Below are 27644 nucleotides of genomic sequence, written 5' to 3'. Positions count from 1 at the left end.
TCCCTTAATTTTCTGTAAAAACAACAACTATTGCTAGTATCGCTAGGCCAGTCTAGGAATATATATATATATATATATATCATATATATTATATATATATATATAGAATAACTTGATCACGAAGTATATAAAACGTGATGCTATGTATAAATATGTGTGTGTGTGTGTTTTATAAATATCGTGTGTGTGCGTGTTTTATTAATATCGGCCGTTTTGGACTGATAGGAAACTGAACATTTTCAGTTTTAAAAGGCAAATAAAATTACAGAGTAACGTGGTACTTTAGGGACTGAGAAGTCGAGCCCAAATTCTGCCTTAAGTTAATATCTCCCTGAATATATGCCCTTCCCAAATCCTTGTTTTCTTCTCTTTCTGCTCTTGGACTTCTTTTGTATTCCAGGTCGTGGGAAGTGAGACACCTCCCCAAGGCATTTTAGTCGCCAGAGCAATAATGTTGTTCTGGTCTGACGAAGAAAGTCAGTAACGAGCGAGCCACCGGAGAAGGAGGATCTCCTCCAACCTTACAGAGCCTCCCAGAGGTGGCATCCTGATCTCGCTCCATTAATGACCGAAGTGAAGCAACCATTGAGCTAGCTTGCCAACTCTACTAACCTAAGGAAGAGCCCACTCATGCTTTGCTAAAGCATAGACAATTTTCATAATGTACATATGGAATAAGAGAGAGAGTCTGCTCTTAAGGTTTATTCTCTGTTTCGAACTTTTCATCTTTCATTGTCCCTTTCTTTGTTATCTACAAGTACAGTGAAATTTGTCAAGTATCCCGTTGAAGTAGTGAATTAATTCTCCCTTTTGACAGTGATATTTAAATATATATGTGTGAATTAATAACCTAGAATCTTGCTTTTGTTATCTATGTCCCTGTGATATGTCTATTTGAGGTCATTTATACTCCTCTGACATATCTCTACATTCCAGGAGTCGATATCCGTGTATATGATTTGTGCCAGTGATTTCTTAACACAAGTTGCCTCAATTCCAAACCAATGAACCGATGCATTCAAGAATGATTAAATTATCTGGGGACAAATTTCCCCGTGGGTTTTTGTTCATCAGTGGATAGATACTATTCAATAAGAGTTTCCGTTTTCCTTGCTGAAAATTGATTCCCTACAATGTAAATAAATTAACATTTACTTAATCAAGGTGTCTCTCTGGCGACCTTCCACCTCCTTTTCACACTTGTTTTGCTTTATGAATCTGAGCTTTATTAGCAAATACTAGAACTAGACCTCTTGGTATAAATACCACCTTTTCTGTCTTTTTCTCATCTACTGAAGAGGGAGTCAGCAGTCTCTGAAATATAGTATTTCTCTCTCTATATTTTGGTGTTTTCATGGGCTCCTTTTATTAGATGGAATTCTGTTAGACATACATTTTTTACAATCTATATATATATATATATAATATATATATATATATATATATATATATTATATATATATAATATATATTATATATTTGGCATAAGCTTTTAAAGTTTTATAGTAGTATGACATTTCAAGGGTGTAAAGCAACATTTTTTAGTTTTCAAATTTTTTTTTATTATATACCATTCATTAAGATATATACATGTGCAAAAATTGTTACATTATCTCCCTTCTACATAGTTTTATGTGTAAAACATGAGATCGCAACTTTTTATTGGATTTTATAATGCAAACTGTATAAATAGGTAAACTTATAAATAAAATATTTAGTGTAAAGAACCTTTTCCCGTAAAAGAATAACAGCATACGAACACAATACAATAATAACAAGTCATAATAAAGGTCGGTTTTGATATTTATCCTTCAAGAAAATGGAAGAATGAATGGTGCTAGGCATTTCATGATCTGATGACAACGATAATTCTGGGTGGTGCTTCTGCGGCTCAGAATAATCATCGACGCACCCTTGATACACGTAAATGCCACAGACTTCTTTATTTGTTCTCAGTGTTATCAATCATTCTAATTCTCTTCATTTCAAGATCTAAGCCCGGAGTTTTTTACTTGCTTCTTTTTATTTAATTTTTTCTAGCTTCGCGATATTTTTGCTCTGATAGTTCTAGTATTTTCCATACCTCATGAGAAACAATACAAAAATTAATCCCTATAATGTTGTGATGAGTGTAAGACGAAGGAAAGGAAGCTCCTTGTTTATCACGATAATAAATGATGAATATGGTGAATTCCATTAACAATGACGTAGTCCTCCGCATTCTATTTTATGGGCTAACATCACTCACACGTTCTTGCTCTCACAAAATCTGAAGATGATTCTGCACTGCGATATGGATATTAGTATTCTGAAAGGTAAAGAAGGGCATTGTAATTTGTGTGTGTGTTACATTAAACACTATACAACGTTTAAATAAGCACTTAGTAGATTTAAACAACTATTATTTTTCATCTGTGAATCTGTATGAAACCTGTGTATTAGTCGAAGGAATAAAGCGTTGAGGAGGCGAAGCGTCCTCATACTTACCCAGGCAACAACCGCAGTCATTCCCACTCCCACACATACGTTCGATGTATTTGCCGTATTTGCACGCCTCCTTGGAACAACAGAAGCCTCCTTTTTTGGTGCACTTGTTACTCTTCTCGCACGTGTCGGGAGCGCAACATTTGCAATTTTCTCCTCTGCATCCATTGCTTATCTCAACCTCGCCTTTACCACACTTCTGCTTGCATGCACCGTTGGCTTTTTTACAGGACTTTCTCTCCTTGCATTTCTCCTCTGTGAAGGAGAAAGTATCAAAATCATCTCCTTTATTCTAAGAAAATGCGAATTTGAAACTAGGCCCCGCTAAATCTAATGAACTTGCACTCATCAAGTAGGGTACTCTTTTGAGTTAGCAAGTCCTCTTTCTGAGGGATACTGCAACTTTTGACACCAATACCATTAGGCCTAGCACTTAGTTCACATATCCTTTTCGGTCTAGGGTCACATCCACCATTACGGGCTGCCCAGGAGCAAGAGCACTGACTGACTCACCTGGCTTGCAACAACTATTGGCAATAAGTGAGAAAAAAATGTTGAACTCGCAACACATTTATAGGAAACATAACCGTATTGAATTTATTTCTATGAGCAATGGTTTCTATTTAATATAATATTATTTGCTTATGAAAATTCATTTTTGTTGACTGACTGAGTTTAAATCATCTAACATAACAGGTACCAGTTAAGGGGTCTCAGCAGCCAGACCTCGATATATTTATTATATGAGACCTATCAAAGTGCCCTGGCCTAGTGGGTGAAAATTCTTAGTTGCAACAGAACAGATCCGCAGGAAAGGGCAACTGTATTGAGTACAACTAATGGCTGCCCCATGAGCAAGAGCCTGACGCAGTTTAGTCAGAAATGAACAATATAACACCCACCTTTCATAGCTTGTAATCTAAAAGATGTGTTTTGCGGCAAGAGTTAAACGTTTGAAATTCGCTCATGTCTGAAGAATGGTGATAGTACCAAACAAAATGATCAGATAGATAAATAAAAACAACTTACCGATACAACAGCCACAGTTTTCAGCTTTTCCACAGAATTTATGAAGGAATTTCCCGTGTTTACAGCTAGCCTTGCTACAGCAAACGCCACCTTTTCCTTGGCATGCTGTGGTCGTTTCGCAGATGGCAGGCTTTCGTTCGGCTGAGAAAGAACACATCAACTAGCTTTAGAGATTATTTAACTGAAATTTTGATTGTGCGATTGTCCAGCAAACTTCGTATTATATAGTTATATGTAAAAACATGAAAATTTATAATTGCACAGACATCTATGACAAGACTTTTCAATGAGACACAACTGACAATGTTGACATTCATCTGGATCTAATATATATTTAGAGTTCTAGAGGTGGACTGACGGAACTAGCATCCCCATGCCTGCTAAATGGAAGCGAGAGAGAAAGAGTAGCAGATATTACTCTTCACCAGAATACAGATCAAAAGGAGGAAAGATCGGGTGAAAGAACAGAGGTCTAGAGGAATGACACCAGAAAAAATAGTAGTGAACGATACTGAGCAGTAGATGGCAACAGATATAAGACTGGTTGAAATGTTGAAAATACGTTAGTAGAGAACAGTATTTTTTTTTTAAAGTTCTGTTCAAATGCCCTAGAGTTGATGAGAGAACCCCTCAGAGTTTCTCAGAAGCCCCGTAGGCAAGATGACCAGTTATCCTTCAATGGAGAAACAAGTTTCTCTGTAGCTTTAAGTCACTTACGGATGCAACAGCCACAGTCACTTCCTCCTCCTTTGCAGTAATTCTTGACGTGGCGTCCATCTTTACAGTCGTACTCACTGCCGCAATAGCCTCCCTTTCCACTGCATTTTGCAGTTGTCTCGCAGACTTCCGGCTTTGGAGAATTGGCTGAAGTTGCAGATTAAAATAATGAAGATATTATTAAGTCACTCACAGTCTGGGTTAAATATATACTAAGCACACCTCTAGACTAGGCTAAATTAAAGGACGGCCAATTAAAAAAATAAGTCAATGGAAAGAGGAAGATATGCATATGCTCAAGGTATGAGAAAAAAAAATATGCTAAAAAATCTGTAACCTCCAAGGGAAGTTGAAGGTGAATATTTCCAACCCTGTGCAGGAACTCTTTCCCGAAAATCAGTCGTAAAAATATACTAATTTCACCAAGTTATAGATGCTTTTTTTAAATTTTAATTGGTAAAATTATAATTACAGCTTACACTATATCATAATTAGAATTGAATTCAGTAACAAATTCTGAGTATATTCATTGTAAAATATTTACGAGACATCCTGGGATGGGGAGTTGCAGTATATTCCCTTTATGACATCTCTTGTCAAACTAATTTCCCTCTAACCTCACTGTCCACTGAGCTACTACAGTTGACGTGTAAGTGTTGCCAGAAGTTATTTATGGCCCGTGGAAGTGATCTGAACACGTTTCCCGCAAAATTCGTTTAAACTGTATGGCGCGAAATCTTGAACATATATACGTATAGGTATGTTACGTGGAATTAACCACCAAGCTATAAGTAAACATATATATATATATATATATATATATATATATATATATATATATATATATATATATATATATAAATATATATATATATATATATATATATATATATATATATATATATATATATATATATGCAGAAGCCAGGTACTATGTCGTACCTCAAAGTAAATGGGGATACAATCCACAATGAAGTAAAATCCTCTTGTAGTTTAAAATATGTATTTCTTGTACAGGATTAGTGAACAAGACCACAGTTGATGGTCGAAAGCTTTAATCCTGTACAAGAAATATATATTTTAAACTACAAGAGGATTTTACTTCATTGTGGATTGTATTCCCCAATATTATATATATATATATATTATATATTATAGATAATATATCATACATATATTACTATAATACTATATATATAATATTAATATATTATATATATTATAGATAATATATATATATATATAATTAACACACACCACACACAACACACACCACACACACATATCTATTAATATATATATATATATATATAATATATATATATAGATAATATATACATATTATCACCCCAGGCCACAAGAGGCGAATTTCCACAAAAAGGGTCAAAAGAATGGAACTTAAATGGCAGTAAGTCTCTCCGAAGCGTTAAGTAAACTTTATAGTCATTGCAAAATTGTACTTAATGTGGTATTTATACTTAATGTGGTATTCTTTAAATGCCCTAGAGTTGATGTGAAAACCCTTCAGCGATTCTCAGAATCCCCAAAGACAAGATGACCAGTCATTCATCAATGGAGAAAAATTGAGGTGACTAGAAGAGGCCAAAATCAAGAAGCTCTGTAACTTTAGGTCACTTACGGATGCAACACCCGCAGTCACTTCCTCCTTTGCAGTATTTCTTGACGAAGTATCCATCTTTACAGTCGTGCTCACTGCCGCAATAGCCTCCCTTTCCACTGCATTTTGCTGTTGTCTCGCAGACTTCCGGCTTGGGAGAATTGGCTGAAGTTGCAGATTGAAAAAATGTGAAGATGTTATTAAATCACTCGTAGTCTGGGTTAAATATTCTATTAAGCACGCCTCTACACTAGACTAAATTAAAGGACGGTCAATTAAAAAAAATCAATGGAGAGAGGAAGATATGTATATGCTCAAGGTATGAGAAAAAATCTTTAAAAAAAAATCTGTAACCTCCAAGGGAAGTTGAAGGTGAATATTTCCAACCATGTGCAGGACCTCTTTCCCGAAAATCAGTCGTAAAAATATACTAATTTCACCAAGTTATAAATGCTTTTTCTAATAGTTTTTTTTTTTATTTTCATTGGTAAAATCATAATTACTGCTTACACAGTATCATAACAAATAGAATTAAATTCTGTAACAAATTCTGAGTATATTCATTGTAAAATATTTACGATACATCCTGGGATGGGGAGTTGCAGTATATTCCCTTTATGACATCTCATGTTAAACTAATTTCCCTCTAACCTCACTGTCTACTGAGCTACTACAGTTGACGTGTAAGTGCTGCCAGAAGTTATTTATGGCCCGTGGAAGTGATCCGAACACGTTTCCCGCAAAATTAGTTTAAACTGTATGGCGCGAAATCTTGAACATATAAACGTATAGGTATGTTACGTGGAATCCACCACCAAGCTATAAGTAAACATTTATATATATATATATATATATATATATATATATATATATATATGTGTGTGTGTGTGTGTGTGTGTGTGTGTGTCACCAGGCCACAAGGGGCGAATTTCCACAAAAAGGGTCAAAAGAATGGCACTAAATGGCAGCAAGTCTTTCCGAAGTGTTAAGTAAACTTTAGAGTCATTGCAAAATTGTACTTAATGTGGTATTCTTTAAATGCCCTAGAGTTGATGTGAAAACCCTTCAGCGATTCTCAGAATCTCCAAAGACAAGATGACCAGTCATTCATCAATGGAGAAAAATTGAGGTGACTTGAAGAGGCCAAAATCAAGAAGCTCTGTAGCTTTAAGTCACTTACGGATGCAACAGCCACAGTCACTTCCTCCTTTGCAGTATTTCTTGACGAAGTATCCATCTTTACAGTCGTGCTCACTGCCGCAATAGCCTCCCTTTCCACTGCATTTTGCAGTTGTCTCGCAGACTTCCGGCTTGGGAGAATTGGCTGAAGTTTCAGATTGATAAAAAAAATAAGTATATAAGCCAACCATGATTAAGATATTATTAATGTCAGCAAAAGGGCCAAAAGAACGGAACTGAAATGAAAGTCAGTCTTCTGAAGGGCTTAGTAAACTTTACAGTCACATATGAAATCGTACTGAATGTGATTATTCTTCAGAGTAGATGCTATGCGTATCTAATTTCCGAAAGACTCATTTTTCATTTTACAGCCGAGGAGGAGAACTTTTACGTTACATGGCATTCGTGGATCAAAGAGAAAACACAATTTTGTTCGAGCCTTTTGAACACTCGACCATTTTGAGAACTCTTCCGATTTAAATTCAAATACGAGAATCGTTATTATTACTAGAAGTAACAATAGATTTAACAAGGTGGTTTGACACTACTAAAAAATATATAGCCTAATTTTCACGTCTACTTTTCTGTAACTCACGTATGCAGCAGCCACAATATGAGCCGCAGTGATTATCTTCGAAATATCCATTGTGGCACTCATGCTCTTGGGAACAGTAGCCTCCTTTCGCTGTGCATTTCGGCATGTCGTGACACTCAGCTGGAAAATTAAATAAACAATCTGAAGGTGAGGCCAGACACTGAAATGCCACGAAAACAAATGGGAGTAGAATGAACTCAAGTTAAAAAGCAATAGCGACTCGGAGCTCATAAATCTCCCCAGTTCTTCAAGAGAGGAGTCTACGGGGTCGTTCAGGAGAGCTACCATATGTCCCCTCATCCTTTCCTTTTCTTCTTACCTTAAAGGTTTGGAAAAGCCGAAGGCACTACTAGATTGTTCACCCCAATTACCTCTTCTTTCCCACCGTTATCCCTACACTAAGAGGTTGGTTGCCTGATGCGCCTTTCCTTACAACATCAGCAATGGTTTATTATTTGGCAGAGGGCTTTTTACGACCGCATGCCCTTGCTGTCATCAACTACAGTTATTGGCGGTGGGCCTCGCCTTGGACTTAAAATGTCCACCTGCAAGGCAGCAGTTTCCACAGTTATTGGCAGTGGGCCTAGCCTTTGACTAAAAAGTCTACCTGCAAGGCAGCAGTTTCCACAGTTATTGGTGGTGTTCAAACCCATTTACCTATTCTATAATAATAGATATACTAGATATATATTAATGGTCGTGCGCGGTAAATTGATTCTACGAAAGAACCGATGTTTCCTTTAGCAAAGGCCAAACAGTCAAAAGCTTATGTCAAAACCATATATATAAATTTTTACCACATCACCGTGATTCATATACATACATCGAGCTACTAATGTCTTTTCATATCCGATTCGCCCTACCTCGGAATTAATATATTTTCATACGTGTTAACCGAAGTGGAATTTTTTAGTTGATAATAATTTCGTCCTCTCGTAGGTTCTAACCAGTGTCCAGCGGACTGAGGAGAAATCAGGACTCCAGTCGATAATGTCACTGGAGTCCTTGGTTTTTCCTCAGTCCGCTGGGCGCTGGTTCGAACCCACGAGAGGACGAAATTATTATCAACTAAAAAATTTCCCTTCGGTTAACATTTATGAAAATATATTAATTCCGAGGTAGGGCCAATTGGATATTAAAGAACATTTATAGCTCGATGTATATATATATATAGATATATATATATATATATACTAAAAATATACATATATACATATACACACACACACACACATATATATATATATATATATATAATATATATATATATATATATATATATATATATATATATATATATATATATATATAATTTTTTTTCTTAAATTTTGACCTTGCATATAACATTAAAAATAACGGAACACCTGTGAGAGTCTACAAGTGGGAGTCAATGGTCTAGCTACACTACTCAAAAACAGCAGAAGCTTCAGCAACTCTCCTCCTACTTACGTGGCGGTGACGGAGTTGGGGGAACACAGCATTTGCATTTGGAACCCTTACACCCTGAGGTCACTTGGCCATGGCAGTCCTCTCTTTCGTCTATGCAATGGCCTCCATAGGCCTTGCAGGCGTCAGACGTCTTGCAAGAAGCCAAGCAACACTGGCACTTGTGGTGAGCGCACATGTTGTTGTAGGAACGCTCCCAAATGGCGCATTTGCGGTCGCATCTCCCTTCACTCTCGCTGCAACCTTTGGTGGTTTGGCATTCTTTCCCTGTGAGTAGGTGGTTCGGGTAAGTGAATTGGTAACGACTTCTTCGCCTTTGGAAAGCCGTCGTTCTTACCCGCGCAAAATAAATGACTGGGACGAAAGGGCAAAGGACAGAAGTCTCTCGATACAGCGTCGAGAGATAGTATAGAATCCGGGGGGAGCCTAACTTGCCTACACTTCATAGTACTAGGAGTAGGATTCTCAACTTTTTTAAACCCTATACTAGAGGCAAAACACTAATTTAAGAATGGTTATATCTCAAGTAATTCAGAAAAAAAAAACAGTACAGCGGATGAGAATGACAAACTGGACTAAAGTATAATGAAATTATGTAGTTTGACCAACAACATCATAATTATACACTCTTTGTCTCGCGACAGCAAGTATCAGCACCATCTGTAAAACACACTCTCTCTCTCTCTCTCTCTCTCTCTCTCTCTCTCTCTCTCTTCATGTTTATAGATTCATTTGCATGCCAGCTTTCTTTCTTACTAAGCACCTGTAAGTTTATGTAAACATACGCAGAAACGTTCTTGGCACGAAAAATTCACCAACTTCAGTTCACCTCAAAGAAATCACTTAATCATGTGAACTTGAATTTCAGACGGAACAACTTTCATTTCATTCAAACTTATTCTACGGGCAGTCCAAGGACAATAAAAATAAGGGAAGGAAGTAGATACAGGACATACGATTATGATGAAAAGACAGTAAACATCCAGTAAGAAAGAAAAAGTGGGTCTAGTCATTAGTGATTCGTAGTCGTATGTATATGTATTCCATAAAAAAGAACACGATGAAGCATAATTCATTGTACTTGAGGCTTTTTAGAGAGAGAGAGAGAGAGAGAGAGACTCACCTGTACTTATGCAGCAATAACACGTCGAGGATTCAGCATTGGAGATATACTTGGTGGACGAGCAGAACTGAAAGGTTCGTACGTTCTCGCGATACTGGGAGTCAAGCAAACTCCGCCGAGGTTGTGGCACTCGGCGACAGAGTCCGGGCAGAAGGTCTGCTTCTCGAAGTCCTCGTAATTCTTGGCGCCGGTGACCTTCCTCGCCAGCTCATCCAGCTCGACGTCACCCATCTCCAGCTTGGCCTGGAACATTTTGGGAGGTGAGGTGGTCTCCGTGAGAGGATTTTAAGATAATGGTTTGATAAACATCGATACTCTTCGTAATGAGCAGGATTATGATTATCGTCATGATAATGTTTAATGGGAATATCATGTAGAATAGAACAGAACATTAACAGTAAAAAGACTTGAGAGGTGTAACAAGAGGAAAACTTCAAAGCAGTTGCACGATGGAAAGAATCGTCAGGAGAGGGTGGAAAGGAAGATGGAAGGAAGAGAACATGAAAGAAGGTACAGTAAAGGCAATGAAAGGTATTGCAGCTAGGGGCCGCTGCATACAACCTTGAGTAATGCCTACAGTGCACTGCAAGAGGTGCACTGACGGCACTAACCTCCTACGGGAAAGAAATATCGAAAAAATGCCTATGGCATACTGGCTTGTGAAGCGAGCTTAAAAAATAGAGAAAGCACATTTACAAAAACAAAGATCATATAAATATGACAAGCTGACATTTAAACAAATACTCTGTTAGAAAAACAGGATAACGATCAGAAAACTGAAACAATGGTGCATGGTATTCTAAAGTATTTTTCAAACTTCCTTAAGTGTATATATTCGCTCTTTCACGTAACAGGAATGCAGGATTTCTGTCAGTGGGAATTATGACAGCCTGATACTCTCTCTCTCTCTCTCTCGCTTGATATAAATATTTTTCAACTCAGTCTCCAAAGATAAACTGTCTGTACCTGTTTCGAAGGTTCGCCGTCAGCACGTTTCATCACAGGTATAAACGTTGAATTGTCAGCAACTTCTTCCACGGACAAAAATTCTGTTGAATTGTCAGGAATTTCTTCCACGGACAAAAATTCTGTTGAATTGTCAGGAATTTCTTCCACGGACAAAAATTCTGTTGAATTTTCGGGAGTGGGTAAAACTTTTGTTGAATAGTCAGCAAGTTCTTCCACGGGCGAAAATTCTGTGGGATTTTCAGGAATTTCTTCCACGGGCGAAAATTCTGTAGGATTTTCAAGAATTTCTTCCACGGGCAAAAATTCTGTGGGATTTTCAGGAATTTCTTCCACAGGCGAAAATTCTGTAGGCTTTTCAAGAATTTCTTCCAAGGGCGAAAATTCTGTGGGATTTTCAGGAATTTCTTCCACGGGCGAAAATTCTGTGGGATTTTCAGGAATTTCTTCCACGGGCGCTTCCACGGGCAAAATTCTGTGGGATTTTCAGGAATTTCTTCCTCGGATAAAAATTCTGTTGAATTGTCAGCAACTTCTGCGGCCACAACCTTCGTCGCAGTATCAGCAACTCTTCCTGGGGGTAAGAACCCCGTTGGGTTGTCAGCAAGTTCTCCCAGGGGCAAAAGCGTCGCTGGACGACTGATAGCAAGCGCCCCCTGGAGGAGCAAAGATTGCAGGAGTAGTATCTTCTGAATAATCATCCTGAGTGCTGGTCGGTCTTTCCAACTTGGGGAAAATCTCCGTGGACCTCTTCCTTTTTGGGAGACCTTTGCAAGCAGCCGCTGTTCACTACGGAACTCAAACCAAAGGTAAACTGGCGCAACGTTTTCCAATTTTATAGAGCCAACCTGACCCCAATTTTATTCGTCAGTGTGAATGGCCCCTAGCGAACAGGAAGTGGGTGCGTCCTGTTAATTAGAACTATGAGGGATCGGGTTATAATTACGGACAAAATTGCTTTCGCTTACGCATTTCATTTTTACCTGCCGATTATTCCAAGCCTTTATTAGCCCATTTTACCGCAACTGTTAGCGCTCGCATAATGTGTATGTTCATTTGTATTTTTCACATCGTGTGTTCTATATTTTTCGTATCTTGGCTCTATTCATTCTGTTTTTCTATGTTTAAATACTTGCTTTGTGGAGTTCTATATGACAAAGTAATTTCCTTTTGTATTCGTTCCATAAGAATATCTACACATAATAAACAACAACTACTACAACAATAATAATAATTCGTCTAGGTTGTTTAAATGAAAATATAGGCATTCCAATCATTTGTTAGAAATACCGAAGTTCGTCTTTTCAAAAATGAATACGATCAATATATCTCTTTATTCGTTCGATTCTTCCGACCAGTATTTATTTTTCCACACTTAATCGTTGTATTCTGCCAAACTTTACTTAAAACGTTAACGGCTACAGACGATTTTCTCTAAGGCTTGGTAACGTTACTATTTAATCAACGTGGGGTCGTAACGGTAAAGGCCCCCTGGGCTTGAACGGTTTAGGTAGGGCACGATTCCCTGAGATGGGTCAGGTTAGGATCGAGAGGCTTTTGTGAAATTCAAGCTGAATGGTGCCGTAAGGATGGAGGTGACAATCGTCGAAAATCAAAAGGGTTTTGTCAACTTTAAAATCACAAACGAATGGTGCCCCACCAACGTAAAAACACATACAAACAAAAGGTACCTTACCAACGTAAAAACACATACAAACAAAAGGTACCTTACCAACGTAAAAACACATACAAACAAAAGTTACCCTACAACGTACATACACAAAAGGTACCTTACCAGCGTCAAAACACATACAAACAAAAGGTACCTTACCAACGTACGCATACAAACAAAAGGAACGTAAAAACACATACAAACAAAAGGTACCCTACCAACGTAAAAACGACATACAAACAAAAGGAACGTAAAAACACATACAAACAAAAGGTTCCTTACCAACGTAAAAACACATACAGACAAAAGGTACCTTACCAACGTAAAAACACATACAAACAAAAGGTTCCTTACCAACGTAAAAACACATACAGACAAAAGGTACCTTACCGACGTAAAAACAGACACAGTACACTCAAAAACAATGTGGGAGATTGGACCCTTCGATAATCTAAATATACTGCATTAATTATCTTTAGAGAAATTTCAGATGTTTACGTAAATTGACATGTGATAATTTTAAAATTGATTAAACACCTCTAATAAAAGAACATATCCGAGGGCACACTCGGAAACTGAAATATCTCCTGGTAGCTGTGATGTTCTACTAAGAAGGAAAAACATGAGTTGGACAAAAATCTTGTATCTGGACAGTGAGAAAGTGGCACGTATAAAGCAAGTTGTGCAGAATAAAGGAGATAAAACGTTTTCTTGATCAATGTCCAACCCGCCATTTTTGTCGAAAATTTGTTGAAAGTTACAGCATCGGCAGCTTGTCGCAATTTTGAGAGCTGTTATATTTCTCTAGGTAACCAACCAGCGTTCAGTAACGATCAGCTCTCTGAAAAAGGGTTGTGATCTGCGACAACGAAGCTATTGGAATACACTGACGATGGTAAATGTGCAGTCGTAAAATTATTGGACCGTATTAACTTAAGTTAACTTTGTTATGTTTCAGGGCTAAATGTTCGGCGGTAACTGTCCCACTTCTGTTAACACATCACCAGCAATGGACTTCCTTACCAGGTTGAAGGGACAATCCTCAATTAGGCGTAGAAGGAGTCACGTGCGTCCAGTTGAAGGCTCCTTCAACAGGAGCAGTCTCATGAGACTACAGCCAGGGGAGCAACCAACATTCGTGCTTGGGTAATGTGAAGATCCTTTATAGTCACATCATCAGTTGACTTCAGGTACATTCCCATCTACGAGAGTCTGCAAAAGTTGGAGCCCAGTGAATATTGTAGACTATCAAGGGACAAGTAGGCAATACAGTTGTTGGAAATTTTTGGATTCAGTTGAAATTAAGATATATTTAACTGTACTTCAAAAATATTTATGAATTAAAGTTGCTTCTGGTGATTACGTGCCACTCTTGATAATAATCATTCTGTTACCTAAATGATTTTGTATGACAGACTGATTTTACCATAAATTACAATATCAATGGGGCAGACCAAGCCACTAACTTGCCATATGCTTGCTTGCTAGCATACATAAGCGGTCACCTTCCCGAGTACTTTGCGATCGCGATCCAGCCCACAAACCTGCAGGTCTTCTCTAATTTGCAGATTTTACATCACAACATTATCCCAAACGTGCTTTGATGTAACTTCTGATACAGGGTTGACCCTAAGAGAATTCAGGAAGAACCACTTCAGTATCATCCACTGCATAAAGCCTTCTGGGGAAAGCAAGGGGAGGATGTCTCTTAAGATTCATCCACACAGTCGAACAATGTTCGACGGACAAACATGGTTTACAATTAACAATTGCCTGCCGATATTTGCCTTGTGAGCAAAGTAAAACAGTGGTATACAACTTCATCTGGTACCACTGTTTGTTGGCAGATCTACTTCCATCGATTCAACGCTTATGACGTCATCCTGCTTCGCCTATGATATGGTAATAATGTTTGTCCGTCAGACATTGTTCGACCTTGTGGACGCACCTTTCAAGGACCGTGAAGTCTGCTTAAGGGGAAACTGTGGTCAGATGCTGTAGCAGAAAGGGACATTGAAGGCTTTGAGGCTCAGCCTCTTGTGGATGAATTATTATTATTTCCAAGAGAAGTGACGACAATTCGAAGAAATCTAACGTTCCTCTATTTACACGAACTGTGGAAATTATTATTATTATTATTATTATTATTATTATTATTATTATTATTATTATTATTATTATTATTATTATTATTATGTATTTGCTTCGGTTTATCCGTCTGTTTATCTTTTGGTTGGCAGGATTACTCGGAGAAAGTCCCTGCTTCGATTACACATAAATTGGACCGGAGGTGGACCTCGTGACTGGGGAAACAAATGATTGAAGTTAGGCAGGGTTCTGAAATTGAGACTAAGGGATATTTTGGGGAGGGTCTTGGTGGTGGGTGGGATGTGGAAGCCGCTTGGGCAGGGGGAAAGTGGGGAGGTGTATTTAGGTGTGCATAACCTCGGGCTTTTTGGAAATTAGCGGTCTCGTAAACATTTGGCGATGAACTTTCTTTCCCACCAAAAAGAGAGAAAATATATAATGAAAATAACATGAAAAACAAGAGAAACATCGGGAATTAATAAAAGCTCGACAGAATCGGACTGTAAGAGTATTTACTCTGTCCCAAATAGAAATAAATGACTCATTCATTCAGCCGGTAATTAGTCCATCAGGCTTCCTGTTCCCAAAGAAGACATTGAGGCCACTCACACGTAGAAAATACGATTGGGGTCAGACTCACAATATAAAGCGTGCACGCACTTGACTAAGCATCAGAGAGGATTCCGTTGTCAGCGGACTCCTACGATAGAACTTGCTCCTCCATCACACAGTAGCGACGAGACTTACCAGCTGAGGAAGAGGGAGGGGATCTCACGAGACTTGGAAGCAAACCGAAGTGAAAACGAAGTGAGGATGATTTTCATGCAGAGGTTATTCCTGCTGCTTTTGGCCACGGTGGCATTTGCAAAACATGCAACGACGGAAGAGCCAATTGCAGAAAATGCGATAGCGGAAAAGGAGGCACATGAAGAGAATGTGACAGCGGAAGAAGAGGCAAGTGCAGAGAATGAAATAGCGGAAGAGGTATGGAAAAGCTTAACATTTGGAAATTTTATTCACATTGACTAAAATTCGAGAATAAAAACAAAAATTAAGAAAAAATGTAAAAATTGATGTGATTTTGGGTAGCATGGTTTTCACTTGAAATTTGTTTGAATCTTAGTGGAATGAAAATAGGGATTTAGTCGAAATTTACTGAAAGTCATAACAAAAGAACAATACTTTATGTTTCACTTCACATGACGAATTTACTTTATTTATATATAATATATATATATGAATATATATATATATATATATATATATTATTATATATATACACACATATATATATATATATATATATATATATATATACATACATATTTATCATAATACATACATACTATACATCCACATACATACATACATACATACATATATACTATATATATATATATATATATATATATATATATTTATATATATATATATATATATATATATAATCTGTTTTCTATGACGTGGTTACTCCCAGCCCTTGTGAGAAGTTCGTTTTGCAAGTAGTCATTGTTGTCGTCCTTGTAGGGGATAGTGTCATCAGTGCACCTCATGCAGTAGACTGTAGGCATTGCTTAAAGTTCTTGGCAGCGTCCCTTCGGCCCCCTAACTGTAACCCCTTTCATTCCTTTCACTCCACCTCCGTTTATATTTCCTTTCTTCAAACTTCAAACTGCTTTGAGGTTTTTCTCTCGTTAATCATTTTAAACCTTCCTCCTGTTAATTTCCCTTTCAGTGCTGAATGGCCTCATAGGTCCCAGCTCTTGGCTTTTGGCCTAAATGCTTTGTAACCGGATGTACAATTTTCCATTTTCCATTCGTTAACTGGATTTAGAATATTCCATTTTCTATTTTTTAACCGTATCTGAAAATTTCCATTCTTCATTCTTTAACCGGATCTGGAATTTTCAGTATCCATTATTTAACAGGATTTGGAATTTTCCATTTTCCTTTCCTAAAGCAGATCTACAATTTTCTATTTTCTCTTCCTTAACCAGATTTGGAGTTCCTTGTTGGACGAGCAAACCGCTCGTCCAACGTACTCACCTACCAATTCGGTAGTCGTGAGTTCGAATCCCCACTCTGCCAACAAGGAATCAGAGGAACTTATTTCTGGTGATTAGAAATTCATTTCTAGATGTAATGTCGTTCGGATTCCACAATAAGCTGTAGGTCCCGTTGCTAGGTAACCTATTGTTTCCTATCCACATTTGGAATTTTCCAGATCATGTCGAAGGAAATCGACGACGGCATGATAAAACTGTTCGGGAACGAAACCAACGGCACCATGTCCTACGAGGAGGTCGAGGCGAAGACCTTCTGCGGGAACACGATCAACAATTGCCACAAATCAGGCGGAGTCTGCATGACGTCATATGGCATCAGGAGCTTCGGATCATCCGGCAATCAGTGCTCCTCGACCAAGACCTTCTCCTCCGGGAACTGCCAGACTTGTCACTGTTGCATTGGTGAGTCTCTCTCTCTCTCTCTCTCACTCCTTCTTCTCAATATATGTAAACAGTGGAGTACTTATTATTATCATTATCCAGTAAATGAAACCTATTCATAATGAACAAGCCCACTTGAAATTCAAACTTCCCAAGAATGTGGTGTTCATTCGGAAGAAGCAAGAGAATGTAAAGGGAAATACAGAAAGAAGAGGAAGTTTCAGCTGGACAACTTCTTTGGGAAGCTGTTCCACAGTCCAACTGTGTGAGAAATAAAGGACCTCTGGAACTGAGAAGTTCGACAGCGAGGCTAATTTGCTGCATATTGGTGCTGCCTACCTGTAAGGCAATCTCTTAGTAGTTTTAAAACATATCCACCCAATTCCGAGATTATGAAGTTTATATAGGAGTGCCTTGTGATTTACTAAGTCGAAAGCAGCACTAAAATCTATTTGAATTACTCTGCACTGAAAACCATTATCAAGCTTACCTTGCAAATGGCATATCAAGTTAAAACCAGCATGGCAGGTACCTAACTTCTTCCTGTACTCTGCGTATGCATATTGACTGACAGCCAAATAATACTTTATATTCCACATACTTATATGGTGGCTAAAGAAAAAGTATTGCAGCAACCTTGGAGAGCACAGGGAGAGTAGATATTGGCCTGAAATGGAATATTTTCGTTCTACAGTTTCGTACTTATGTATTCCCATGTTTACAGTACATATCTGGCCTTTGCGATTAGTGTTCCATACAAGCTGAATGAAATGAACTTTATTAATTTGTTTCGAGAGAAGCAATATGAAAATTAGTTTATATATGCAGGCAGAAGGACTAACAATTACTCTTTTTCCTGAGGCGACCCAAGGCGCACTAAGTGTTTTGGTTGTTGGATGATGTCAGTCATGCGTAGTTGTGTGGGCTGTGGAGAGAGAGAGAGAGAGAGAGAGAGAGAGAGAGAATGGATTCTCATCCTCTGTTCGTGAACCAAATGTTTGACAGTCAGTGAGAGAGAGAGAGAGAGAGAGAGAGAGAGAGAGAGAGAGAGAGAATGCTTATGAAGTTGATTTCTTGTTGCATAGTAAAAGTGTTACACTTCGAATCAAATCCTAAAATCGAGTGTTAATACTGTTTTTTTTATTGAGTCAAAATAGAACCTATTCAGTGCCAGGTCATAAGGGTAAAAAAACATAGCAACCTGAGGGACGCTTTGCATCGAAAATGTCATGAACCACTGGTTCCGAGTGACTAAGGAGTTATAAAAGCCCACTGTCTCTGTCTCCCTGTCTGTCAGGGATGAGATGCTCACAGACCAAAGCCTGCCAAGATTGCGATGGAAAATGTGACAGCAAGTGTTCTACCTACCAACGTCCCTACGACAACTTATGTGGTTACGGGAGTTGTCAGTGTTGTCTATCTCCTTGCGAGAATTCTCCCGCGTGCCAAGCCAAGGGCGGCCGTTGTATTGACGACAGGATTGTCTGCGGAGGTTACGCAACAAAAGACTGTGCTGGTGCCTTCTGCAAGTGCTGTGTTAATCCGCCACCAAGTAAGTAGAAGCAACTTTGACTGCTAGGTCACACTGTAGACCTTCACGGAGATAAATAAGAAATGGGAGACATAGACTGGTAACTAGGCTGAGATCTACTCATAAGCTGAATAATTACTGGAGGCAGCATTGAGAAGATACTCAGTAGAGTAACAAGTATAGGCAAAACACTCTTTCATTGTGAGTTTTCCCATTCAGGTTTGAGAAATACTAGATAACTACGTTAATATGTTATTTGGCAATTGGTGCCCGTGAATTGAATAAGGAAGGAGAAAATGAAAGGAAATTACAGAATGATGACCATGTGGGTCGTAACACAGCCATGGCTGCCCCGTTACTAACAACTTTTATGGCAATGTAAACATTGGCACATCCACCAAATACCGATACCAGATATTGATTCTGTCTGAAAATTCTCTGATGAAGTAGAAAGTGTGACATGAAAACTATATGTTAGCAAGCATGGTGATGAAGTTGATGATACTGTGAAACTTCACTACTTCAGGAACATTGCCACTGCTACTATGCCTAATAATAGTAATAATGATATCATATGATTTCTCTAATGATTCTTCACTTTTTCTATTTGTATTATTGCTCATCACTGTTAAATATACAGGACTTTAGAGTTATTACATTTTATCTACCATTAACAAATTCCGTACAACCTCATGATTTCGTGGAGTCTTAAGAAATTCACTTTAGTGTATTCTGAATATGAATTTTCTTTAATTAATTTATTTCTCTTCACTGAAAAGTTTTGTTTTTAAATTAATATGCTCTTAACCACAATTTCAAAGGCATTTTTAAGTATCATTTGAATACCTTGTTACTTTCTGAAATAATATTTCAGTTCAGTTTTGTAGACTCAGTCCTTATTGTCAGTTTGCTTGTTTTTCCTGTTGTTTGAATAGACTATTGGCTATAACTATAACATCTGAGGAGTCTCTTGGTAGAATTGACTATCGGTTTATTTACTACCCTAGCAACTCAGCCTTCTCCCAAACCCGAAGTCTGCCATACAACTTCGGAATGTAAGCACAAAGGAGGGTACTGTTGCGGACGTGACCACTGTAAAACTGGATATTTCGTCAAGAAACACTGTAGTGGAGGGTATGATTGTGGTTGCTGTATAGATCGTCCAGTTCCTGAAGTCTGCGAAACAACTTCGGATGTAAGCACAAAGGAGGGTACTGTTGCGGACGCGACCACTGTAAAACTGGATATTTCGTCAAGAAACACTGTAGTGGAGGGTATGATTGCGGTTGCTGTATAGATCATCCAGTTCCTGAAGTCTGTGAAACAACTTCGGAATGTAAACACAAAGGAGGCTACTGTTGCGGACGTGACCACTGTAAAAGTGGACATTTCGTCAAGAGACACTGTAGTGGTGGGTATGATTGTGGTTGCTGTATAGATCGTCCAGCTCCTGAAGTCTGCGAAACAACTTCGGAATGTAAGCACAAAGGAGGCTACTGTTGCGGACGTGACCACTGTAAAAGTGGACATTTCGTCAAGAGACACTGTAGTGGAGGGTATGATTGTGGTTGCTGTATAGATCGTCCAGATCCTGAAGTCTGCGAAACAACTTCGGAATGTAAGCACAAAGGAGGCTACTGTTGTGGACGTGATCACTGTAAAAGTGGACATTTCGTCAAGAGACACTGTAGTGGAGGGTATGATTGTGGTTGCTGTATAGATCGTCCAGCTCCTGAAGTCTGCGAAACAACTTCGGAATGTAAGCACAAAGGAGGCTACTGTTGCGGACGTGACCACTGTAAAAGTGGACATTTCGTCAAGAGACACTGTAGTGGAGGGCGCGACTGTGGTTGCTGTTTGGGTAAGTGTGTTTTAAGGTTTCAGGTGGTTTACACTCCTAATTAACTTCATAAAAAGGAACACATATAGTGTCACTCATAAATGTTTTGGCTCTAGGAGAATCTTTTCTTGTATAACATCTTATAATGGCTTTTTCTGTTTGCTAATACGATATATGGTATGCTGCATGCTTGCAAAAGCTGGTTTATGGTTATCATTTGCATCACCATTGCTAGTCTTTTCCTCCATTGGGAGTCAACACCGTTACTGTAGTTCACATGATGCACTGGAGGGTGTTTGCAGTGTTCCTTTGCTCCTTAGTTGCACCCACTTTTTAGACTTTTTAAAAACTTTTCCTCCATTCCCCTCTTTATTTCTTCAGTCTGCTTGACCACCCTCTCTAACCATTATTTCTTAGAGCAACCGTCTAGTTTTCTCTCAGTTCCACCTTTAGATCCTTGTACAGTTAGTATTCTACATATAGAGACTTTCAAAGATACAAACTTCCTGGGCCCAACATATGTTGGACATATGAAGTGTATTTCATGTATTTCATTACCACTTTTTCAAAGAAATTAGAAAGGGTTTTATTTAAAGACTTTGTGTCCAAAGACCAAATTGTCTTGATAGAAATCTTATATTCCATACAGTGTTATATGCCATAGACTAACTACAATGCTGGGGGCCTGAGCTAACTTTGTTGAGGTTGAAAACAAACAGAATTTACAAATGAGGTATCAGAGCGGAACTTATTTGAGGACACCCTGCACTTCATCTCCTTTTTTGTCTGGATCTCTTCATCTTGCTTTCTAACCACTCCAACTCCCTCTCTTCACTATGTAAGTGCAGAATGGACAGAAGTGTCTCAGTGCTTGGCTTCACTGTTGTTAAAATTAATCATAATGAAATCTACACGACTAATTTATGGAAGCGGCTTATAAATTAATCACTAACAAATGTAGACTTCATGTGCATGAATGTTTGAACTAAAAGAAATGCAGCAGACTTGTTTAATTAATGACTGGCTCTTTGCTGCCACACTAAAGCTCCTCACCCTGAAACATGTGAAACAACCAGGGAATGTAGAAGTAAAGGTGGCATTTGCTGCCATGAAGCCAGTTGTAAGCATGGATCCTTCGTTGAAAACTACTGTGGGAAAGGAAGAGACTGTGGCTGTTGTATCATTGTAGCTGTGGAGGTTTATTTCAACTTCTTGAAACTATATCTCAAAGATCTCTCTCATATTTAATTCTTGCTGGGTCATCCTGCTTGCTGGACCTCCGAGAATCCTCCGTTAACTCATTCTCAGCTCTTCGATCAGCTTCATTTAACTTCCGCTGTCTGTTGCTCATTATAGTCTTCATTCTCATGTTTCTGGTGGAATTCCTCAGAGCTTTACTTGCTCATCCAGCCAAATTCTTCTTTGTTAGCAAGTTTGTGAAACGCTTTGAAAAGTACTAATTCCTGTATACTCTCCTTCCTTCATTTGGTAGCACTCTAATGTTGTTCGTACATTTCTATATATGCCGAACTCATAATGTAGCCATATTTGCTGTTTCCAGGAAAGTTTTTGCCTGTCTTTCTCATCATTGCTCATGTAGATCTGTCACTGCATTCAGTCCTAATAAAATGAAACCTTCATTGTTAATTCTTCCTTTTATTAGCCGATGTTTGATAAAGGGTGTAAATACAAGTATGTATGCATGAACATACATTAATTTGCTTTATGAAGTATGTTTGAATTGTTAATAATAATTCTATTCATTATTCTATGACATTAACTAGTATCTCCCTCATTAGCAGATAATACTGAGCCACCTCAGTCCTCACCTTGCCAGGAGAAACGGTCTTGCAAAAGAGCTCACGGTCATTGCAAATCGAATTGTGGGTATGATGAGGACGAGATACACGGCGGCTGCAGAGGAAGTGGATGCAAGTGCTGTGCCCACAAATCATGTGAGTAGAAGAGAAATACCTCAATTCAGAGCAAAGAGGTTAGCTGATGTTTCCAGTGGAATTCCTCAGAGCTTTACTTGCTCACCCAGCCAAATTTATCTTTGCTAGCAACTTTGCAAAACCTGTTGAAGAGAAATTCCTGTATAGTCTCCTTCCTTCATTTGGTAGCTCTCTGCTGTTGTTTGTACTCTGTCTAGTATTTCTTTTTCTTTATATTATGTCTCATCTTCAGAACTCATAATGTAGCCATTTTGCTGTTTCCAGGACAGTTTTTGCCTATCTTTCTCTTCATTGCCCATGTAGATATATAACTGCATTCAGCTCTAATGAGAGTGAACCTTCATTGTTAATTCTTTCTTTTATAAGCTTTTCTTTGATAAAGTACGTATAAATACAAGTATGTATGCATGAACATACATTAATGTGGTATATGAAGTATGTTTGAATAGTTGATAATAATTTTATTCATTATTCTATGAAATTAACTAGTATCTCCCTCATTAGCAGATAATACTGAGCCACCTCAGTCTTCAACTTGCCAGGAGGAACAGTCCTGCAAAAGATCTCAGGGTCATTGCAAGTCGAGATGTGGGTATGACGAGTCCGAGATATACGGCGGCTGCAGAGGAAGTGGATGCAAGTGCTGTGCCCGCAAATCGCGTGAGTAGAAGAGTCATTCCTCAATTTAAAGAAAGGAGGTTAACTGATGTTGATATCAGAACGTCATAAGTTTAACCTTTCATAAGGCTCATAGTCATGTGGTAAAAACTGTACGAAAAATATTCATGTTGCAATTTAACATTGCTAACAAGATAGCGTTGCTCTGATATAAAAATCCAAAAATGAAATGTTTAATGAAATAATCATAAAAAAAATAGTCAAGGATATCCTCTTTACATTTCAGACCCATCCCCGTATGGCCGTTCAATCTTCCGCGATGATGATGATGATGACAAATAGAACTTTGTGATGTAACTGGATTATGCCACCATCTTTCCTCCCAGGGCTCACCAAAGAACACATCTGTCTTTCAAGAGAAACTCAAATGATCTCGTCCGTTGAAGAATTTGACACAAATTGTTATATATAATTCTCTATCTTTTGTTCCTCCGTCCTTTACTCAGTACAAAGTATATCGTGTGGAGGTTTCCAGCCTTCATGTTGTCCTATTCATGTTAATTTTTCCCTCCTTTGCACAGTTATGGATAACTTCACTAAATAAAAAGAAAACACAAACCTGCAGGAAAATATTAAGGTGAAGCAACTGAATAAGGCCTGGCTCATAATATGAGGGAAGTTGAAAAAGATGTGGGAATCGCTACAATTTTGTGTGACCTTCCAAAAATGCGAATGCTGATCAGCAAAGAGGAAAAACCACTGTAGCACAAGAATGAAGATAAAGAAAGAAGGGTTGTTGCAGAATACGAATCGAAGTAGATAAAAGAAGAACAGTATGGAATGAGTGAGACAGAAGAGCCAGTCCTGAGTCAAGATGAAGACTGTAATAGTCTATGTCTAATGTGCATTTTGTACCTGTGACTGAGGAAATGGAAACAATTGTTAGGGAAATATAAAGCTTACATGGACATTTACAAAATTAGTACGGAATTTTTTTCAAATCATGACACTGCCATGTTTGGAATATAGAATCTAATGCCCAATCTTTATTACTTTGATTATCTTGACAGACGCACTTTTGTTGAAGTTTATAATGAACTTACTTTTGTTATGTTTCATTAATTTTGTTATATTTTCTTTTGTCCTTAAACTTAAGACATAAGAATTTCTTGTGTTTGCTTCCCAGATGCCTATGGGTAGTGGGGAAGCAACCTTACTGTGGAGATGAAATGTTTCCACCCTAGTAACTATATTTTGAGAGTGGCTTTACTAATTTTGTTTTTACTTCTTTGCACTTTCATGTTTCAATAAATTGAATTTTAAGCAATTTCTGTTTTCTCTTTACCCTGGAATTATGTTAGTGTGGAGGTTTTAAGGGATAAACTAAACCCATGACTCGTTTTTTCACCTGTTGATGTGGGGTTAAACAAATCACGTGTTAAAGTGATGATGATTATTATATGGATAAATACTATATATAATATAGATATAATATAATATATAATATAATATATCTATATATATATATACATATTGTGACGAAGTGGCGTAGAGTATCTGGGTCTGGATACCATTAATACTTGGGGGGGGGGGGGGGGGGAGTGGGGAAGAGTATCTGGGTCTGGATACCATTAATACTTGGTGCATGAAATAGTCAAAGATCTGTGTCTGGACACCATTAATATTTGTTAACCCGAATTGCCAAGTATCTGGTTACTACACTTACCATTTGTACTTGCAAATACAAGAGACCCTTTTATTCCTGGGTCTGGAACACCCTTTGTACTTAGGGAACAGTTCATTCAAGTACCTGGTTGTTACTTACCTCACTACAGACAGACACCTGACCCTTCATCACAAATACTAAACGACTGAATACTCTAAAGGTAAGAGTGATCCCTTTCTTCTAACTGAACAGTCAAGAAAACAATCAGTCTAAGTTCATTAAAATATGTGTGAGGTAATCTTAATTAAAGGGCATCACTTGTGTAAATTCAAATTTAAGTATTTCCCTGATTCTGTTTTATCTGTGGGAAACATCACAGTTATCACTCTATATTTCTACCTAAACAAAATAAAATATAGCTTAACATATACTGGGATTGGAGTAAAATACTCATATAAAATTTAAATACAAAAATTTATTTCTAAATTCAAAATTTATCAGTGAAATTCACAATCTCAGGGAAATTGTTATTACTTGAAAACAAAAGTTTAATTAATTCTTGAATTAATTCTTAAGCAAAATTAAATCAAAGTTTATCAAGAAAATTAATTAAATTAAATCATAAAGCAATAATTAAATTTGAAATTAAATTTAATTAAGTTCAAGTTAATTCAAAAGTGTAAGACTCAAAATGTACACAATAGAATATTATTCAAACTAATTAAATAAAATAAAGACAATGCAGAAAAACATAATGCATAATATGAAAACAATTAAAGCATTGACAGTACACACATTAAGCATATAAAAATGGGAAATGTCAAAAGAACAAAGCAAAAGATAAATGTTTAGAAATGATTAAACCCTGAGTGCACTTCAAAACATTTGTAAAAATACCTTATACACAGCTGCGCTTCAATCAAAAGGCCTGTTACAATTTTACACTTTTTCACTATTTTCGTGGGCGCCTTCACAGATTTAACAAAAAAATAATACTATGTTCAGATTCCACAAACAACACATATATTACTAAGAATTATATAAAAATGAGTGACCAGCCTCGCAACCGAGCGAGAGAGAGAGAGAGATTTTTAGAGAGAGAGAGAGATAGACTAACGCACGCCGCTCTCCTCCAAGCGAATGAATAAGGTTCTCTCACCCCATAAACGTATGGGCGATTAGTCTATAGTTGAAGGCGAAAACATATTACGTCATCTCTATAGGAATAGCTAATACAGGGCCTCTTTGACTGCGTTCACATATGGTTATGAATAAGGCTCCCTTGTTCCTTCACAGGCTCGACCGCGATGTTAAAAAACTAGCTTAACTCATCTATTTTCAAGGGGTTGGATAATATTGCAGCTTGGGGGGTCTTAAGCTTGTTTGTGCCAATAAAGAAATCACCTAGCTAAGACATTCTCAAAGTGGGAATACGACTCCCTTCAAAAGGCTTATGAGCTTTCACTCTCTGTGTGTCTTATATACTTCAAAATGAAAAGTGGGATTACTTAGCACATGTTATCTTTAAATTTGGGAAATCTGAACACAGAAACAAACATTTCATACCATGATACACAAGTTCTGATGTGAATTAATCATATTACCACAATTATAATTGCATACCAAACTTACATTATAAGATTCCTCCCCCCAGGAGATTAGTTATTCCAGGGTTGAATCCAACGATTCACAACGGGATAAATAATCGGCAACTACATTGTTCTTACCAGATATGTGCTCAACCTTTATATTATACTGTTGCAAGCACAAAGACCACCTGGTCAGTCTTTGATTATGGTTTTTCATCCGCTCTATGAATGACAGGGGATTGTGATCAGACAACACTAAAACCTCTTCATTCCTAGGTCTGTTCACATACACTTCAAACTTTTTCAATGTTGTGATTAAGGCTAGAGTTTCCTTTTCAATAGTTGCATAGTTTTTCTGATGCTTTTTCAGTTTCGAAGACAGGAAACACACAGGGTATAGAAGGTTATTTTCATCTTCTTGAAGTAGAACAGCTCCAATTCCGCAATCAGAGGCATCAACTTGTATCACAAATTTCTTATTAAAGTCTGGGGCTTGAAGCACTGGTCTTGAAGTTAAAATGGCTTTTACCTTCTCAAAGGATTCTTGACATTCTGGAGTCCAAACAAATTTAGCTTTGGGACTAGTTAAGTCTGTCAAGGGAGCTACTACGGCTGAGAAATTTGGACAGAAACGACGATAGAATCCAGCCATGCCCAAAAATCTTTGTAGTTGCTTCCTATTAGTAGGGGGGGTAGCCTTACGGATACCTTCCACATTAGCATTCACCGGAGCGAGAAAGCCTTTTCCAACTTCAAACCCAAGGTACTGAACAGTCACCTTCCCAAACTCACTCTTCTCTAGGTTGAATGTTAGTCCTGCCTCTTGTAGTTTCATGAAAACTTTCTTCAGGATCTGCAGATGTTCTTCCCACGTTGTAGAGTAAATGGACTATGTCATCAAGGTAAGGTATACACCATACCCCTTCTATAGATCCCTAGAGCAGTTGATCCATCACTCGTTTGAAATGTGGCTTGGTGCATTTCATCAGACCCAAATGGCAATACAGTATAACTTGATACAATCCAAAAGGGAGTAATAAAAGCTGACCAGCAAACTTTGCCCATTTTCAATCTAAGGGGC

At 37.8% G+C, this 27644-nt stretch overlaps 2 protein-coding genes and 1 long non-coding RNA gene across 3 annotated transcripts; 1 reads left to right on the top strand and 2 right to left on the bottom strand.

Moving 5' to 3' along the window:
- Positions 1–1736: 1736 nt before the first annotated feature.
- On the bottom strand, positions 1737–7218 carry LOC135197336 (keratin-associated protein 5-2-like). Its single transcript, XM_064224479.1, has 6 exons — positions 7029–7218; positions 5870–6013; positions 4231–4377; positions 3514–3654; positions 2488–2739; positions 1737–2308 (listed from the first exon to the last, which is right to left on the bottom strand). The coding sequence occupies exons 1-6, from the start codon at positions 7216–7218 to the stop codon at positions 2301–2303; spliced, it is 882 nt and encodes a 293-aa protein (XP_064080549.1). The 3' UTR covers positions 1737–2300.
- Positions 7219–7622: 404 nt separating this feature from the next.
- LOC135196347 (uncharacterized) lies at positions 7623–10423 on the bottom strand. The gene is made up of 3 exons (XR_010310386.1): positions 10192–10423; positions 9072–9335; positions 7623–7742 (listed from the first exon to the last, which is right to left on the bottom strand). It is a non-coding gene; the product is annotated as an uncharacterized LOC135196347 (long non-coding RNA).
- Positions 10424–15730: 5307 nt separating this feature from the next.
- On the top strand, positions 15731–24567 carry LOC135197326 (adhesive plaque matrix protein 2-like). The gene is made up of 7 exons (XM_064224470.1): positions 15731–15901; positions 17142–17385; positions 17521–17629; positions 20071–20756; positions 22535–22690; positions 23195–23350; positions 23595–24567. The coding sequence occupies exons 1-7, from the start codon at positions 15731–15733 to the stop codon at positions 23648–23650; spliced, it is 1578 nt and encodes a 525-aa protein (XP_064080540.1). The 3' UTR covers positions 23651–24567.
- The last annotated feature ends 3077 nt before the right edge of the window (positions 24568–27644 follow it).

Source organism: Macrobrachium nipponense, chromosome 23 (genome assembly GCF_015104395.2).
Source record: "Macrobrachium nipponense isolate FS-2020 chromosome 23, ASM1510439v2, whole genome shotgun sequence".
Lineage (NCBI taxonomy): Eukaryota > Metazoa > Arthropoda > Malacostraca > Decapoda > Palaemonidae > Macrobrachium > Macrobrachium nipponense.
Note: the sequence above shows the minus strand (reverse complement) of the source record. Positions and strands in the feature narration are given on the sequence as shown.

Excerpts from the sequence above, each read along its gene's own strand:
- LOC135197326 (XM_064224470.1), top strand. The coding sequence starts at position 15,731 with ATGATTTTCATGCAGAGGTTATTCCTGCTGCTTTTGGCCACGGTGGCA. Across the intron at positions 17,386-17,520 it reads GACTTGTCACTGTTGCATTG|AATGTGGTGTTCATTCGGAA; the intron begins GTGAGTCTCTCT and ends AAACTTCCCAAG. Across the intron at positions 23,351-23,594 it reads GTGCTGTGCCCGCAAATCGC|ACCCATCCCCGTATGGCCGT; the intron begins GTGAGTAGAAGA and ends TTTACATTTCAG.
- LOC135197336 (XM_064224479.1), bottom strand. The coding sequence starts at position 7,218 with ATGGTTGGCTTATATACTTATTTTTTTTATCAATCTGAAACTTCAGCC. Across the intron at positions 6,014-7,028 it reads TGACTGTGGCTGTTGCATCC|CCAATTCTCCCAAGCCGGAA; the intron begins GTAAGTGACTTA and ends CTGCAACTTCAG. Across the intron at positions 4,378-5,869 it reads TGACTGCGGGTGTTGCATCC|CCAATTCTCCAAAGCCGGAA; the intron begins GTAAGTGACCTA and ends CTGCAACTTCAG.